This window comes from Ptychodera flava, chromosome 22, assembly GCF_041260155.1.
Source record: "Ptychodera flava strain L36383 chromosome 22, AS_Pfla_20210202, whole genome shotgun sequence".
NCBI lineage: Eukaryota > Metazoa > Hemichordata > Enteropneusta > Ptychoderidae > Ptychodera > Ptychodera flava.
Genome location: NC_091949.1, coordinates 34271398 through 34289964, shown reverse-complemented (window position 1 = coordinate 34289964; position 18567 = coordinate 34271398). Strand labels below are relative to the sequence as shown.

General features: G+C 37.4%; 1 protein-coding gene across 1 annotated transcript; it reads right to left on the bottom strand.

The window, feature by feature from the left end:
• Positions 1-262: 262 nt before the first annotated feature.
• On the bottom strand, positions 263-5525 carry LOC139122401 (neuronal acetylcholine receptor subunit alpha-7-like). The gene is made up of 3 exons (XM_070687783.1): positions 5300-5525; positions 3867-4402; positions 263-3304 (listed from the first exon to the last, which is right to left on the bottom strand). The coding sequence occupies exons 1-3, from the start codon at positions 5500-5502 to the stop codon at positions 2763-2765; spliced, it is 1281 nt and encodes a 426-aa protein (XP_070543884.1). The 5' UTR covers positions 5503-5525; the 3' UTR covers positions 263-2762.
• Between the last annotated feature and the right edge of the window lie 13042 nt (positions 5526-18567).

Here is an 18567-nt window from a genome sequence, read left to right as displayed (position 1 = left end):
TGCAACTTCATTGAAAGTGTTCATGATCAACATCATGAACAATATTCACCACATCATCATCAGATATGCAAATTATAAATTACCTGACATGGAAATGCGAAATGACTTTCAATATTGTTTTACCCGGTATCAACAATGTACGTAGCATGTTTCACCAACTTTGATCAAGTAAATCCTGGTATATATCCCTAATTAGGAAAGTTCATTAATATGCAAATTAGGAATTGGCTGAAAAAATGTTAAGTGACTTTGAATGATATAATTATACTGTCCTCAATGTACATAGCAAGTTTTGTCAACTTTGGTGGAGTCAATCAAAATACATATCCCTAATTAGGAAATTTCATTGATATGTTAATTAGGAAGTTGCTGACATAAAAATGTCTAACGACTTTTAATAATGTGTTATCATACTATTTTCAATGTACATATAGTAAGTTTCGTCAACTTTGGTTCAGTAAATTCAAATAAATATCCCTGATTAGAGATATGCAAATTTGGAATTGGCCGACGTAAAAATGCATAATAACTTTGTATATTGTTGTATCATAGTATCTTCAATGTACGTAGCAAATTTCGTCCAATTTGGTTGAGTCAATCGACATATATATCCCTAATGAGAAAGGTTTATCAAATATGCAAATTAGGAATTGCCTGAAGTCAAAATGCTTATAGACTTCCAATAATGTTATATCATAGTATATTCAGTGTACATAGCAAGTTTCATCAACTTTGGTCAAGTCAATTAAGATAAATATCCATAATTAGGAAAGTTCATTAATATGCAAATTCGGAATTATATCTAATGTCATCCCTTACTACCTTTCACAGCTGATATATGTTGATGTGATCAACATTTGTAGCAAATCTCATCAAATTATGTGTAGTCGTTCTCGATGTATACTATCCGTTTTTTCTGAAATCACTAATTATGCAAATAAGCAAAAAATATGCAGGCCACACCCACCAAAAACTAATCAGTTCTTGCCATTTGCTAACTGAATCTATGTACCAGATTTGATTCTGATCTGATCAGCCGTTTTTGAGATATCGGACCGAGAGACAGACAGACAGACAGACAGACAGACATACAGAGCTGCGACATAAGCTCGCGTGTGTGAACACGTGAGCTAAAAATTGGCGGACATCAAAAAAGACATTGGTGAAATCAATTGCTCCGTTGCCATGATGATTATTGCTAACTTTTGGAAGATAATAACAACTTAGGCACAAAATTGACAGCCTTGAAGAAAGTTCTGATATACTGTGTGGCCACAGTGACAGAAATGATGACTGAAGATATAAATGCAAAGGAAACATGGAATAACTGCAAAATTAAAGTACGTTACTTTATGAAGAAAATTTGCAGATTGAAGATGTTGATAATGAAAATAGTGTAAACTACTTAAGTTACAGTAAAGAGAAAGTTTTAGCTGATTTTCGTTGTTTCACACATGAATTAATTTTTGAATTAGGGCGTCATTGTAAAGAGTCTGTATGTACTGCAAAACTGCTAGAAATATTCAGCTTATCGAAAATGAATTTCATTTTGCATATTAAGATTGCTGCCGCGTCATTGTTATTGAGCAAACATTTCCAAACGTTAGAAGGAAATGAAATGAAGTTGCCAGCTACCACTTTTGCCTAAATATCCGAGAAAAAAACTTGACAGAAATCGTATTGTCCCTGTCAACAGATCCGTATTCAAGTACTTTCAAACTGTTAGGAACATGAATTCTGCAGGTATGATTTACCTTAAACTCGCCTTAAACTTATTATACATGACGCATGACGTGCAGTGCAAAAGGAACGTATTTCTTGTCTTAAAGCATTGGAGATACGTCTCTCTTGCACTGAGGCATCGATGCATTATGTTTTTCGAAGAAAACCGGATCATACCTTACCTAAGTGCAAAAATCTTCAAAAGGACGAAAGAGAGTGAACATCTTGAAAGTTACGGGGAATTCAAGTGTACGACCAATACACGCAGATTTATGAAAGTCATGCTTTTAAGGGAAAATAGATGAGTTTACGCTGTAAAGCCAAACTCATGATTATTATACAAAGTTAATATTCCGCTGGAATTATGCTAGAGGATGGAGAAAATGTTTTATAAAGGTTAGGATTTAAGGGCTTAGATGAGTGATTAAACTAAACCTTACTGACTGGCCTACGCGATCACGTGGTTTAGCGAATATAGATTGTGGTTCTCATCAATCACTGGAATCCGGAAATAAGTTTTTAGGATTGAGATTAAGATACGTTCTTAGGAGTCAAAAAGAGAACTTTTACCGTTGATATTCAACTCGTCGTGTCAGACAATCGTCATTGGTGCGAAAGACAAAAATAACAAAAACAACAACTAACAAACAAACAAACAAACTAGTATAAAGTCTCAAAGTCTGCAACATCATTCAAAACCGGAAGTACGGAAACAATACAGAGAAATCGTAAATCATCAAGATAATTATGTTTGAAAAATCTTATTTCGAAGTAAAATCCGTGAGAACTAATTCGATCTGCTGAAGGACTCTTCTGCAGTTGCCACGAACTTTTGAAAATGTTCTCTCAAGTCTTAACTTTATTACTTCCTTAAATGTGACGCTTACAGTGTTAATAGCATCAATGCACATTTACAGCTTTGCAGATATTGTCGACGATTTGAACGCGGATGCTTCAATATGCTTTGCGGAGAAGAAATGTCACAGCAGTTTAACACACAATTGCTGAAGCTGTTCTCACAAGCGACATCTCTTCTCAGTTCAACACAGAGAGAGTGACAAAGTAGACAGAAAACACCCAATCAGGAAAATCATGAAAGTTCGGTCTATGACAGCCAAGACCAGCTTCCAGTCATGCACAATCTCTTCTCGCCTCTGTTGATTTTCAACTCTGGAGCGTAAATATTCAAGCTCTTCCACAATTTTATTAAGTTTTTCGTCTGCCGGTTTTTCTGGAACATTCTGTTGTTCTCTACCTTCGTTCGACATCGTATCTTCAGAGATGTCGTCATCCTTTCCATGAAGTACGTAGGTTCCCTTTATCTCCGTAATCATATCCAACTTTCCGGTGCTACGCTCGTCGCTCGAAATACTCAGATTCCATTCAAACAAATCGGGCTGCGCAGAACACCGCTTGTCATTTCTGCCCATGCAGATAATGGGAGCTATGTAGCATTGTGTTAAATTGAACAGCCAATCAGGGACCGCCTTTATATTAGTACTGTGGTGATGCATACGTAGAATCCACATAGTTAGGCAGCATGATAGTCCGACACATATAAAGCTAGCAGCGAAGAATTTAGCTGAAATGAACGAGACATTAAGATTTAGGTGGGACCATAGACAAAAGAAGCACTTTTACCGCCTATTGTAGTACGCCCATGAAATCGAAAACTGAATTTTTTGTCGAAACTTTCGTCTAGGAAACTGCAAATAAGGTTACAAATCAAGGGTCAACGTACTTTTTTCTCACAAAAATAAGTCTGTTACAACTTCATTTAATCTACGCTTATGGGCTTCAAAATGAGCCCCACAAGTTGTACACCGAGAATTATTTTAAAGTTTGAGAGTCCAATTATCGGATATATGTCCCAGAATCGCATTCTACCCTAAAGGTAGAGAAACTTGACAAACCTAATCTTGAGGAAAATTGAGGAAATGGCTAGGATCCGAGGTATAATTTTCATTTTCGGAAATATTTCATTTTTGCTTAAACAACAGACTGAAAAAATGTTGTCAAATGAGGGTGACAGTAAGGCATATACTGCCGAGGACAGACACTGGCAATCTTGGAAAAGACACACAGATTGTGATGTAGAGGAAAACTCCTTTTTGCGGATGAGTACAATTATAGGAAAAACTCACAAAAAGTCGGCCAGTGATCTCCTTTACGGGGAATGGTATTTACTACTACTTGTTGTAAGAAGAGGAGCGCCAAGAAGTTGGCCATGACCAGCGTTGTGCGTTCTCTCGACTGTGGTGGCATGTAGAAGCTGCATATCGTAATGGAAACGAACAAAAAGTTCGGTACCACCAAACAGAATATGACGTGCAGTGGCTTTCTGCTAATATCCAATGTCATTATGAGTAAACCATAGGGTATGTCACAGCAGTTATAATGCTTCATCTCAGTAGTCAACGCAACCTCGTTCAGGGACCATTCCTCATTCTCCAAGTATATCGACGTGTCGACGTTATCTCCCTTTTTATGGAGGTCGATTTCTGATACATCATACACCCAAGAACCGAATACCATTTCACATTTCTGTCTGTCGAAAGGGTAGTTTTTTATCTGAATTATGCAGCGGCACACGTATATCGCCGGGGAATTCCAGTTAATTCTGCCATTAGAGTTGATAATGGCATTGGTTGGAACGAGCGTAGACTTGTCTTCAGTTGCACTGAAAAAAATAGTTCGATGTTAATATCATTGACCACCTTTTAACCTGAACATTAAGTTACATCAGTGCATTGCAAGTAGTACTCATTGAGAAAAATTAGATGCATAGATGTACATGCATACTTAAACACGTTCATGTTGTTTATGAGAGACAGGAAAAGATTGCCAACACCCGTTTAATGGAAAAAGTCGATTGTGATATATTTCGTAATTTTGTTGAGTTCTTGGGCTCGAAAAGAAGTCAGATTTTGTTCTGAAAGAAAGCTTGATATTTCACGTCAACGTGTCGCTTCAACTGTCACAAACAGTGCTCTCGGTTCATTTAATGTTCGACATGAGTCATATAATTTACAGTAGTGACTGGGCATTAAACACGATCTGTTCGTTAAGGCAGCAAAGGTACATATAAATTATTCTGTTCATAGTTTTGAAATGTCTTGGAATCTCTTCCCTTGAGAGTACATATTCCCTTGTTTTTGGGTATACTGTTTTATTTCATGCGTCTTTAACATAGTTTTCACTCCAAATTGTGGGGTTTATTTTCAAACGACAATCACATGGCATAATAGACGAAAATCTGTTAACAAAATAGAAAGATCTTCATTGCCACGGTGGAACGGCGCATCGATGTATTTACACCTTTGTTATGCCGTTTATGACAATTTTGAGTGAATAATTTGTAAAAAAATCAGAATTCCCTATGTAAAACATGTAGTTTGGTCATTTTAAACCCCTAAGTTGTCATGTGAAAAATAGCTCTGGTTAAATTTCAGTCATTTGGTGACTATGCGACCCTCTACGTCATCAACAGGATACCATTTAATCATACGGGGCGCGCGACGTTCCGTATATAAGACACGTACTTATACCATGTGCGAGACTTCATATATGTACTTACAGGTTGTATAGTTTGATATCTGGAGTCCATATTAAAGAAACTGGTAATCGTATAGTCTCTATACCATCATAATCAGATGCATTCCAGCTCAAAAACTCATCTCTCCATTCCTTGTTATGGAAATATAGAACGATATCATGGAGTGAGTTCATTTTCAGTTTATGAACAAAATATACTCTATCATATATAAGATTATTTCTCATTGTGGTCGACTGCAGAAAAGTCGTGTCAAGTGTGTTTGTAAGGCTCATTTTATATGCCCACCATCACTAAGGCATTTCAACAAGAGGAAGTCTGTCGTATTCCCACAACGTTTTATTCGAACTTGTACAACGTGCAGGGCAGCAATTTCCCCCACAATATCAGCGACGTATGTTGTGTTATCAGTTAATTCAAGACACTGTTGTAGAGATTGTATCTGATCTTTGTTTGATGAGTTTATCCGGTCTGACTGCATTTTGTTTACAACTACTCTAAGTTAGAATGAAAAGGTCAGTCTAAAAAGGAGAATGCGCTTCGGGGACATATATTTGGACATCAAAATTTTGCAATACTTTTCTTGTCAACCGTTTGTAAAGGCTCAGTCGTTTTAAAGCTCTTGGAGTAAGAAAACTTTTCACTGTCTTAGTATTTTTAAATTGCATTATTTCCCATAGGATTAACACAGGGAAGGCGGCCATTTTGAATCTCAAAAATTGGTAAATAGTAAGCAATATGTTACTCTAGTACCAAACTTTGCTCGGTGACCCTTGGTTCCTCCTTATTCTTGATTTTGTAAGAGAATGGTTGAAAGTTTCGTTTAGGGTAGTTTGAGCAGAAGTTTGTCTTTCACTTTCGAAGCGCACAGTTCCTTAACTGTAGAGAGACAAAGCTTGTCTATCGATATATGGTACATATATAAACAAATATTTATAACCATCGAAGAATCGGGTATCTATTTATCTGAAAGAAAGGGTAACGTGTAAGGGTCGACGAGAGTACTACCAATGCCTTGTGTATTTTGTACCTTTACGTTCTAAAAAAATATTGTTACTGCGAATATTTTAAAAACCAAGCTAGCACCTTTTATATATATACACTCAGCAGGAGTAGTTTAAAATTGTGGTGACAAATCCATGGCGGTATCTCGGAAAAAATGAAAATCCTTTTATACATAGTTCGATTTTATTTTGGCGTTGTTCTGTGTTTAACTTGATGCAGCTCGATTTGCAAAAACTATCCTCCCGATGAATTCAGTCCTCTCAATATTAAAATGGTTCACTTCTTGCATGGTTTGATGTTGTACGATATGCTTAGAAGCGCAGTGAAAGCTTAATTCACATACATTATGATTAATCTTTGTAAATAGGTAGCAGCTACCACCCTGGTGTCTTAATAACCTTTCAATCTATAGCTATTTTCTAAAATATTGCAACCATAGTATAACTTACTGTGTGAAAAATAACTTAGTTCGAGAACGACATAAACGTTTTAGAGAAACCAAGCATTTGTCAGAATGAGACCAAAATCAAAATCTACTTGTACGTTGGGAAATTGATATACTTTGGGTCCTGTGTATTGTGCGGAGCGAGTTTACGTTTGTTAGAAAAATAACTGAAAAAAATTTTATGAGCATCAAATGCCTTATTAACACGGATTAAAGTTGTCCTTACAAGGAAAAGCTACACGAGGCAAAAGGTCTTAAAAGTGTGACCTTAACGTATCAGGTAAGCCACGAGTCTACATGTCTGATGGGAATAATTTGAAGTCCTTAATTACAGAACTATAAAGTTCATAATTATGACGTGATCTTTTTTCGAAACCATCGTTAATATATCAATACGTACCTGTCTTAACCAGACTGAAACCTTCACCTGGTCGTTAATTTCATCCTTGAATAGGGATCAGTAACATTGATAACATCTTAAAAACCATTAATACATATTTATATCCATTAATATTTATTAAAATAAACGAGCGTAATGATTGAAACTTGACAACCAGTCGATTTTATAACCGATTGACAGACGAAAAAACGTCTGACCCAATGTGTTAACGAGTCCAATGGGTATAACTTTCGATTTTAATTTCCATTTTAAAATCCTTAATCGAGGTGTTACCTCTCCATGATAATAAATCACGTTTATCTTCATTAATCATTAATAACCTGGCATTGACAGTAATTGCACATCGTGACTCCGGCGTACACAGCCTAAGTTTGTATCATCAATAACAAAGTGATGGCAAGACTGTAATTATATTTTATGGAAGACTATAATTATATCTGTCCATGACTAGCTTGTGCTTGTGTTTGTATATTTACACGGATTTGAAACACACATTACTACTGCCTAGCGTTAAATGATTGAGCGACCTTAAGATACGCTGTACTCGAATTCAAAATACGCAAAAATCTCGCATTTGACATCGGGCATTTGTCATCAAGTATCGCTTTCGCTATGCATTGTAGCCCAGCACAATAGAACAGAGATCGTGTAATAATATCAGTAAAGTTTAGAAACTAAGTCGTTCGTGGAAAGTTTGAAGATAGCATATTTTACCACATCAAAAATTTGGAGCAGGGCTAGTCCATAGACTACAGTTGTCACAGTTGATGAGTTGAAAACTGGTCTAACTTCCCTGCGATAATGCACTGTGAGATCTTGCACTAGTCGTTGTTGTGCGGACAGCTGAGATCGAATTGTGTTTACTGTAAGAAAGCAAAGTGCCGTTTACGTATTCAAACACAATCAACGCCGAACCTCTCCTGACCTGTAACCTATGACCATTAAACGAAGTTGCTGTATTGTGGTCGGTGAGAGCACAATTATCCTGATAGTTTGAAGGTGAAAATAATGGCCAATGCGGAATTATGACGGTCGTTTTTGATCGCACTGGATAGCTGTTCAGTCTTCAGTCTCAGTGGCATGCTAAAGAGTCAAAGTTTAAAATAGGTGAAGCAAAGTCACAGGCCACTGGACCTCAGAGCATAATGACTATGTTGGCATGTGGGGATGTGAAATTCGGGTACAGAGAGTGGTGAAACAAATGTTTGATGCATGCCAAGTGAAAACTGAAACCATATTCAATAATATTCTGTGAATCGTGTATATTCTATTTCACTGCTAAGAATGAGGAAATAATCCAGGCACATCTGAATAATCGCCCTTGACTTCGCAGCCCATAATTGCCATGACCGTCCAATACTCAATTACATCGAATGCTAACTCAACTAATTCTGACGGATCTTGAAGCGTCATGATTTCTAAGGAAAATAAGGTTAGCAAAATTAGAAAACCGATCATCGGTTCATTCAAACACGGCTTACCTACGTTGCCGAACGCGAGGAAAACGAGTACCGTTCCATGTAAGAGAGTTCTGATAATGTAGAACATCTTCGAGAAATGTTGTTATTTCGTTGATTCTTCGAAGCGATTCACATGCGATGATGCCTAGTGTTATGTACACCGTCCTTGACACGACGCTGGCTCCATTGTAATGATGAGCTATTTCTTAAACGTTGAAGAAGTGATCTGTTTCTACCGAAAGCTTTTAACGGCTTCGTTAAATGAGAAACCTGCCACGTGCGTTCTCTTTGAAATACATTAGCAGCTAAATTTTGCATTATAATGAATGAACAACTCGTTAACAAAGAGGCGCTGCATCGAAAAATGATCTTTCAACACTGTTTATTCTAGACGTGGACAACGCAATCGAAAGACGACACTTTGAGCAAATCATGATGGCATAGTGATGTATGAAGACAGTAAAATAAGAACGTTTTGTTGACTCATGCCATACAAAAAATCAATAAAACTGCGCGTAATAGCAGCTTATATAACGAAAACGATAAATCACCACGATATTGGAATTTACTATGATATACATCTGATCGAGGATTGCACCGTAAATAATCGTTGACACACTTACAATGTGTGTGTGTTTGTGTGTGTGTGTAGGTGTGTGTGTGTAATAACTCTCTCCCTCCCTCCCTCTCTCCCTCTCTCTCTCTCTCTCTCTCTCTCTCTCTCTCTCTCTCTCTCTCTCTCTCTCTCTCTCTCTCTCTCTAAGTGGTAAACTTTTTGTTTTTAGTAACTTTTACGATAAGAATTCAGTTTAACATGTTGAAGCAATCTATAGGCACTCACAATGGTGTTCGAACTTTAAACCTGTATGAGGGAATCAACATAAGCAACGTGTTAAATTTGAACCGTATTACCAATTTTCAGAGTTTTCACGAGAGAGTGCATCGTTATTCATAAAAAGATAGCACTCTTATCTAATCATTATATACTCTAGAGGCTCTACGTTCTATGTCAATGAAGTGATAAAATCAAACATCCAGGAGACTTGCTGTTCTTCGAATAAATATTTGCCCGAACCGAAAACGAGATAATAGGGAAACACAGGACAAGAAATAATCAATTACACAGACAGGTGATACAGACAGATATTCAGACACTTATGGTGAGACACACAGCGCTAGCAGACACTCAGACACATGGTCGATACTCAGACACGTACGACGAGACACAGCAATTACAGTGGGACACAGCTGAGACTCAGACTCTACAGTATACAGTGAAACACAAAACGGACACTCAGACAAATACTGTGAGACAACGGATACTCAGACACGCACGGTAAGACAAGCATCAGATATGCAGAAACATACAGTAATACAAAATGGATACTCAGACAAATACAGTGAGACACACAGCAGATGCTCAGACGAATATGCTAAGAAAGATATCGGATATTCAGACACTTTTGGTGAGACAATGATCTATATAGTATGCAAATACAAATGCGAGATAAAGGTTAATACTCAGATAATAATGTGAGACAGGCAGCTGATACTGCGACATTCAGGGTGACACTGGCTCAGAGATACCGTGAAATTGTAAATCAGACAGTGGCTATTCCGACATACAATTAGAGAGACAAGGGATATCCAGACACAAGTAGACAGACAGCGGGTATTTAGACAAATACGGTAAGACACGCAGGTGATACAAAGAGATAGTGAGATATGCAAGAGAAACGAAGAGTTGTAGAGAGCAAAAGTGAAACTGACAGGGTGAGTCTAGGAGAGATAAGAGATAGACACATTAGAGGGTCAGAAGACATAAAACAGAAGAATTTAGTGTTTCGAAATTTATGATTTATATGTTGTCATGGGGTACAATGCAAATGTCAAAATAATTAATATTCCGAGGTGTCACAATCCACTTCACCTTCAACGGTGACGTCAAGAAGCTAATGTCACGATATAAAGCTGCTGTTTGATGTTTGAAGATTAAATAATAATGATGGTTTCGTCTGATGACATGTTACTAGAGGATCAAAAGTATGTAACATCAACTCCTATCTACAGACTGATGAACAACCCTTTACTTTACTGCACGACTCTTTTAGGCCTTGAATTATGGATAATTTCTATTAAAGATTTGTCCTAAGCTTACATTTGGAAAATATAATTTTACATGGGAAAACTCTATGTGTCATCACCTGAAGTGTCTATAACCTTACTGTGCCAATGACTTGTAAACTGTGAGCTGATTGGACGAAGTTGGCAAACACCAGTCCTGAAGAAAAGCTTGAAGAGTTCTGTGATATATTTAAGGGTACCCTAAATTCCAATAGCAAGGCCCATGTCTGGTTCTGTTTATGATACTCATATCACAAAGATCGACGAAAACATTTATTATCTCGCGTTCCATAAAATTGTACACTCTATTAATAGAAAAGGTTAGGCATAACTGAGATAAAAAATATAACATTAGTCATTCAAGACTATGAATACTTGATGTGATAAATTACAAAAACTGTTACCTTAACTCGTCGATAAACATAAAATATTAAATAAATATGTCACGTAATGCATCGATCACGTTACCTGTATTTGTTTTAATTACGCAGATGTGTATTGAGGAGGTGGTGATATTTGGAGATGGAAAATAGAAAGTCGACCAAGCTCAATTCCGTTGACAATTGTACTAAAACCAAGATAGTTACTGTCATATTGCTGACGATTTACAGATTTGAATTGATGTGTCTATGTCGATATGTACTCTAAATGGCTTAACCAGGGACATGCACTTCTCAATCAAATAGTAAGAATATACTGTTGCAGACTAAATTTTCTTTTGCTTTTTGACATTTTTTTTTGTAATTTCGGAATCTGTATAAAGGTCAGTGAACGGTACAACTGAACCGTTAGTAGGTAAGTCTGTGGAAGGGTTAATGATCGTTACGAATTTTTCTCATGTAAGGGTTAATGAACATTACGAATTTTCCTTCACCTTGGGTAAAACTCCGTTGTCAGGGACACATGTATTTGCGTCATTGATGACTAATTACCAAGGATACAGATAAAAACTTGTATCAGTGACATCTAATGTCAAGGTAGCAGTGTGATTTTGCGTAATTAACACCTAAATCCCAGACAAGACCCTGGGACGATTACATAAGGGAAATATTATATGAAGATGATGTAACATATGCAGATTATGTAAAATTTTATGTGATATACGCCCAATGAGAGGAAGTTTAGTGATGCATTTTTCAATGGAAGAATATTTTAATCGTTCTCAGCAAATCAAGAAATACTAGCTGATTAGATTGGAGACTTAACTAATTTTAGCTACTTATGATGCTACAATTTCTTTTAATAAAGGGATAATCACCCACTATCTTCAGTTAGCTAGGCATCTCTGATGTGTAAACTTTACACTTCAGAAGTAAACCACCATCGATTGACATCCAACTACTTTGTGAGTCTCTTCTGTGTCCAAGATCTCGACGTACTTCTCAGCAGTGAAAACTCCATAGACCGACGAAATGAGATATTATAATAATAATACCTAAAGATCGGCGTAAATGTTGCAAAATACTAAAACAAAACTACAGTTGTCAGAGTCCTGTGATTTTATAGCGATATTTGCAATTTCCGCATAAAATTACCTGATTTGATTTTTTCTGTTGGATAGAGAACGTTGAAGGAGGTTAGCCCTTGACACTTTAAGATATATCATGACTCTTTCGAGCCGATAGATTGTACGTCCCCGGGAGCCTCGATTTCAGTGAGTGTCATCATGCGTAGAGAATCGTTGAGCATGCTACAGTATCCGAACAATTGTTGTGTCTCCGAGTTTGTCATCATCGCCATAATCTTGACAGAATAACGAAGACAGGGAGAAAATTTTTTACAATATGCCACATTTGCATGTTCGGAGGGACATTTTTGATTGTGTATTCCTACGTAGATGTCTTTTTGTCACATTTTAACTATACAGACAGTGTATCTTTCTTTGGTTTCAATGTTCCTCGTTTGAATGGCAGACTAAGGGACCTAATTTTCATACCTCAAAATTAATTCACTAAACAGTACTAGTATTATTGACATCTTTGCCAATTCAATGCAACTTTACAAAACAAAAATCTTTGCGGTCTTGTATGTGTGATTTTTTATCTTTCTGTCGTATGTTTCTTGTATGTAGTTTCTTCATTTTCAATTTTGTCTTTTAATAGATTTATTTTTTATATTTCATTTTGTACTTGTCTGTAAGTGGCTGTCAGCTGGCGCTGTTGACGAGAATATAATAAAATAAATTATATTACCAGACCTGTCCGTCGCATTTTAATTGGTCGAGCTGAAGCACGTGACTGCCCACAAATACACAGTAATGACTTGTTTTCATGCCCGTGCATATGAATAATATCGTAAACATAGTAACATTACAGCTAAAACGAATAATCAACACTTGTGGGCCCAGTTCGAAGCTTTTGTTCAAAAAATCTCCGGATACGCAAAATTTTTGCAGCGCGCGCACTACTCACTACTCGGGTTCTGGGGCCCCGTTGTCGTTCGCACGGAAATTTTCGTAAATTTTGACGGTTTGACGGTTTTGGGGGGTTCGTCGATAATATAATGGAAATAACAGACTCCGCGCTGACCATTAACGTTTATTTATGGGCGCGGGCGAGAGGAAAGCCAAAATTAACGGGCTCGGCAAGCCTCGCCCATTAATTTTTGGCTTTCCTCTCGCCCTTGCCCATAAATAAACGTTAATGGTCAGTGCGTCATCCGTTATTTCTATAATAACATACTGATGCAACAAATGGATCGAATTTAATGGATTGTTGTTTCATTTTCCGGCAGAATTTTCGGCAGTGCAATGTCAACAAACTACATTTGCTTACTACTCTACACGGCATCCGAACTAAAAAGACAGTGAGGTGCGAGGTGATCCAGTGAACCTTAGAATCCAAATGTGACATATTCCTTTGTGAAGTGACAGTATCTCTACAAAATAGAAGCCTATCCTAGTTTTGTGGTATATGAACAGAAAATATGAATCGTAAATTCAAAAAAAATTTCATCTAATCACCCTTTAAACAGCAATATTTAAACGGTTCTCTTAGATGATCAAAGGTTGTTATGTTTAGTCTCGCGCTGAACTTGATTTACGATATAATAATTGCATCTTGATTGTGGTATTGGAGCAAAGTGGGTCGAGGTCACATATTCTATGCATTCATCTTATACGTCGTGAAAAATTGTCAGAAAAGTGTTTTAGATACCGAAGAATTATTTGTGTTTAATGTTCGTGATCCTCAATGAACGTCAACGATGTAGTCTGTCATTTGAATGTCACCTTATGTTGTTCAGACACCAGAACTGCTCTTGAATAGATCGAGCAAGTAAAATGTACATTTTTAATTTTTAAGAGTATAATTTTGACCCGGATATTGAAATTACTCATCATACAGTTTATGTTTTCGCCTAACATTTTCAAAGTTCGCATGATACAGTCTAAGCATTGTCCTTGGATTTAGAACTTTTTTTGATGAACCTGGCACGACTACTAGCGTTTTTTGAGTGCATTTTCATAAGTCAGCTTTCATGTTAAACTGCACAGTTTAATTTTACCGGCTAAAAGACTGGGTCATGAATACTTAAAGGGACATAAGCTGTAACTTGTGGCAAGTTTTTCAGTATTCTGCTTCTGTATATCAACTACCGTGTCTGACCCTAATCCGTTTGTCATGCTGAAATTTTGAGTATTCTTTTTGTCAACACAGCTTGTATGTGTGTAGTGACCGTTGTTTATTGTTTACTTTTCCGGACTTGAATACAAATTTTCAACAATAATTATGTAGATTATACTTCTAAAGGTTGTGTCAAAATATGCTAAATACTTGGCATTAAAATACCGTTCAGGGATTCAATGCAGAAAGTGTAGGAAAACCACAAAACAAAAGTGCTGAAAAAATAGCCAAAAGATACAGCTTATGGAGCTTTAAAAATACTATTCTCAATTTTGTGTGCTCATTTTGTGTCAACCCAAAAGCTTTCTTTTATCGGCAGCTAATCCACTAAACAAATTCTCGAGTTTCTCATAAACATCTTCTCTCCTGTAAATTCTCTGGACACCATTAGCTGTCATGTCTCTTCCTTCACGTACGGCCTCTGAGTTGAGGTACCGGTCTGGGATCGTGATTCTTTCAGTAGCCTAGACCTCATTTCTTCGCTTTGGCGAGGCACGGAGGCACGGAGGCCAAAGCGAAGAAATAGGGTCTAGGCTAAGCTTTCAGTAACTGAAGCAGACATACCAAGTTGTCGGGTGTACGCACCATCTTAGATCTTTATTACTGAACAGTAACCGTGATGACTCAAAGTCTGCTCTCCGACCTCTCTACAAGCTCTGTTCTACTCTTTGTCTAGAAAGGTTATAACTTAAATCGCTTCCAAATCTTTATACCATATAATGAATGAATGAATGAATGAATAACTTAGCATAGCGCTCCAATTAAATTCATAAATACGTATGAAAATATTAAAGGACAAGAAATCTTGTCAAAATAGGACGAAATGATTTTTCAACTTGGTACTTAAGTCAACCTACGGTCTTTTCTAATGAGTTGAACATCTGCAAAAACAATACATCACTTCACGCAAGACAATCGGTTACACCAAGAACAGGGTAAGTGAATCACAGGAAGCTACGTCTGCTGGCAATAAGTCAAGGAAATAAGTATAGAGATGCAGTGTCGTCATATAGGTTAATATCGGTCAAGTTGATTACCATGGGTCAATGTTTAACATCTGAAATCATGAGGAAGGGATGAGGAAGGCGTTACAACACACTATATAACAACACACTATATATAAGTCAACTAGCAAGTGTTTATGATTCAGCTTTATAGCCTACATTGAGCACCAGCCGCTCAAGACTGCGCTGTAAAGGTTGATACACCTAAATGCTCAGCATAGAAATAGCATGTAAACATGCTCTCTATTTTGATACTTGCAAACTGAAAAAATGATGAAACCTGACCGAGGTTGATTGAGACATTTAAGTAGCTCTCTGAGGGTAAACCTCCTTTTGCTATTTATTAAGAATACCGTAAACAACACTGTGATGGTCTTTGGAAACACCATCTGCTGCCAGTAAGGATAAACATGGAAAGACAATATCAACTAAGTAACATATTCTGAGAGCAAACGTTTCGAGAGCAACACTTCTTTACCGTAGAAATCAGGGCTAATAACACTTGCTGCCATAAAGCCATGGCCAAAAAATCGTACCCAAAAGGTTTTAGTTAATTACTTACCACTACAAAGGTAAGGGTGAAAATAACTTTTTTATTCTAAAGGACTGGTCAGGATAAACAACACGTGCTACACAGGTAATGGTTATCAGTACTAAATCTTGTTGGCTGCCATGCCTCCTGGAAACAGCACTGGTTACCTATAAAGGACAGGCTAAATGCTATCATAAGGGTAAACAAACCCGCTAACGTTAACAACACTAGCTACCCAGAAAGGGGTTAATACACAACACTTCGCTACTGTACAAGCCCTGCTAGGCGGGTTAAATAAGACATGCTACCCTCTGTAATAAATTACACTTACTGTTTACAAAAATGGGGGTGAAAAGTCCTTGTTTACTATGGAGATCAGGTACACATCATGTATCCCACAAAAAGGTATGGATGATCAGCACTGGCTGTATGTAGTGATGGACGGCAAATGATACATGTTGCTAGTAAGAATGAAGGCAAGCAATACTTTCTGCCCACAAAAGAGAGAATAAACCGACACTTCTCTATGGTACAAGTCTTGGCGAGCAACATTGCCACCAAAGGGTATGAGTAAATAACGCACACTGCGTGTAAACTTTATGTTAAGGAGCACTATCTGCGACTGTGGGTCAGGAAACTCATAACAAAACCTTGAGTGTTAAGATCACTTGCTGACTATTCAGGGTAATCATAATTCACGTGCCACGTGCCGCGTGCCAGGGACTCGTGAGAAATTATAGGGAGGGAGGGAGGGCCTAATTAAAAAGAGTATACGGAATCTAGGAATTGCGTTAGTTTATGCATGCCCAGAGTATATTCAGGCAACACCATAATACCCATCTCAACACTACTTTTGTTACGCCAAACTTACAAAAGTCGGGGATTGAAATTAATTAGATGGATAAAGTCTTTAGAGTTTAACCAATTTCGACACCTCTACACACAGAGAGGCCGACTTTGTCTCGGAGCCGAGTTGTCGCAGAGCGGAGAAGTTTGCCACCGGCCGTGTTCTCATTGTATTCAAACTTATTGGCATGTAAAGACCGGTACAATTGTGCATTTTGTCGCAAAACCTTCGCGATCTTTGTGACAAACTGATGGTGAATCACAGTGATATTTGGGAAAGGGTGTCAGTAATTGTTTTCATTACCAGAAAGTAAATTGAAGTAATGCGGAACAACAAATGTTACGGTAATAACACAGTGTGTAGGTAGAAAAGTTGGCTACAGATGGAGACATACGGGATACGCTATCCGTTCACGTGATCGCTAGGTCGGAAGCAATTCACGCTCAAAGTCGATGCCGAAAAGACAAAGTGAAATACTATTGGCTGATAATTTTAGTTTTTCTCTATTTTCCCGCCTTTGGCGCAATGTTGCGAGTTGTGTCACAAAACGCTGCATATTCTGTGGAATACTGCAAACCATCAGCATGGCTTTTTTGAGGAGTTCACAGCCCACCTAAGGTAAGACATGTACCACAGTCACAGTTCGATAGACACCATAGGACCTAGATATTTGCAATATAGCAACCTTAACATATGGTCTACAAAATCAATGTACAGAATTTTGATTGATCAATTTTTAATGTTACAAATTTACGTGCAGTGTGATTTTGAAAAATACTCACCCTCCCTCCCTATAATTTCTCTCGAGTCCCTTTCTGCTTATGCACAGAATTTCGCTGGTAATTCGCTGGTCCCAGTTCATGCATTTAGAAGGCGGCGTTGAAGCCCGAATGTTGATTTATTCATGAAAATGAATTAAATTGGAGTGAAAATGCAGCAACTTTTGGCTCGCGGCACGCGGCACGTGAATTAGGCTTCCCCGACTATTAAGGTCAAGGTGAACAATACTTGCAGTCCGTAAGGAGAGGAAGCAAGTGACTTGTTGTTTACCGAGGTCATTATATAATTTAAGTTTTGTTTTGAGCATCCTTAATAGGAAGCAAGAGGAGGTTCAGCCATATAGGACTGCTTAAATGTCTCAGTAGACCTCTCTCACATGTCCCCATTTATCCAGTTTTGCTGGTATCAAAATAAAGAGTATATTTACTAGCTATTTCTGTGCTGACTGTTTGTTCTGCATTCACTTGCAAAGGTTAGTGTAAATAATACTTATTTACTGTTAACCGAAAACGCCAGGGTAAACAGCACTTGTTTTCTGTTAAGATCAAGCTAAACAAAACTGCCACACCTAAAGGTTAGGGCAAACAAGGTATGCTGTATGTAAAAGAAAAATCTTATGGATAGGGTCAACAACACTTGCTGCCGGCCAGGGACAAACAACAACTGTTTCACATGAAGGTCACGGCTTGACTTGATACATGCTTCATTATCCTACTGGTGGTGATTATAGACAGAGATTGGTTTCTGTCAACCTTTTACCCTTGTCATTTCGCAGAGAGTTGCTTGACCTTGTGCTCTTTCATAAATGTATTACTGGATTATATACTGTGAACATACACAAGTTTGTTGATTTTCATCTTCTAACATTCACACCCGCTTCAATTCTGATTCAACTACACTGCGATTGAATCCCTTTAAGGTGGCTGGAAAGGCTATTTTTGCACCAATTCTTTTCTCAGAGTTAATGTCAAGTTTCAAGTGTTAGAATCAAGATATTTAGTTCACAGGATAACTCCCTTAGTTAATATTTTCTCCAAAGAATATAAAAATTGTATATTTGCAGCCATGATTT

Bases quoted from the DNA above. Each gene is read 5' to 3' on its own strand.
- LOC139122401 (XM_070687783.1), bottom strand. From the start codon at position 5,502: ATGAGAAATAATCTTATATATGATAGAGTATATTTTGTTCATAAACTG. The intron at 4,403-5,299 runs GTAAGTACATAT...TATTTTTTTCAG, and splicing joins GATATCAAACTATACAACCT to TGCAACTGAAGACAAGTCTA. The intron at 3,305-3,866 runs GTGAGTTTTTCC...CGTTCATTTCAG, and splicing joins AGATCACTGGCCGACTTTTT to CTAAATTCTTCGCTGCTAGC.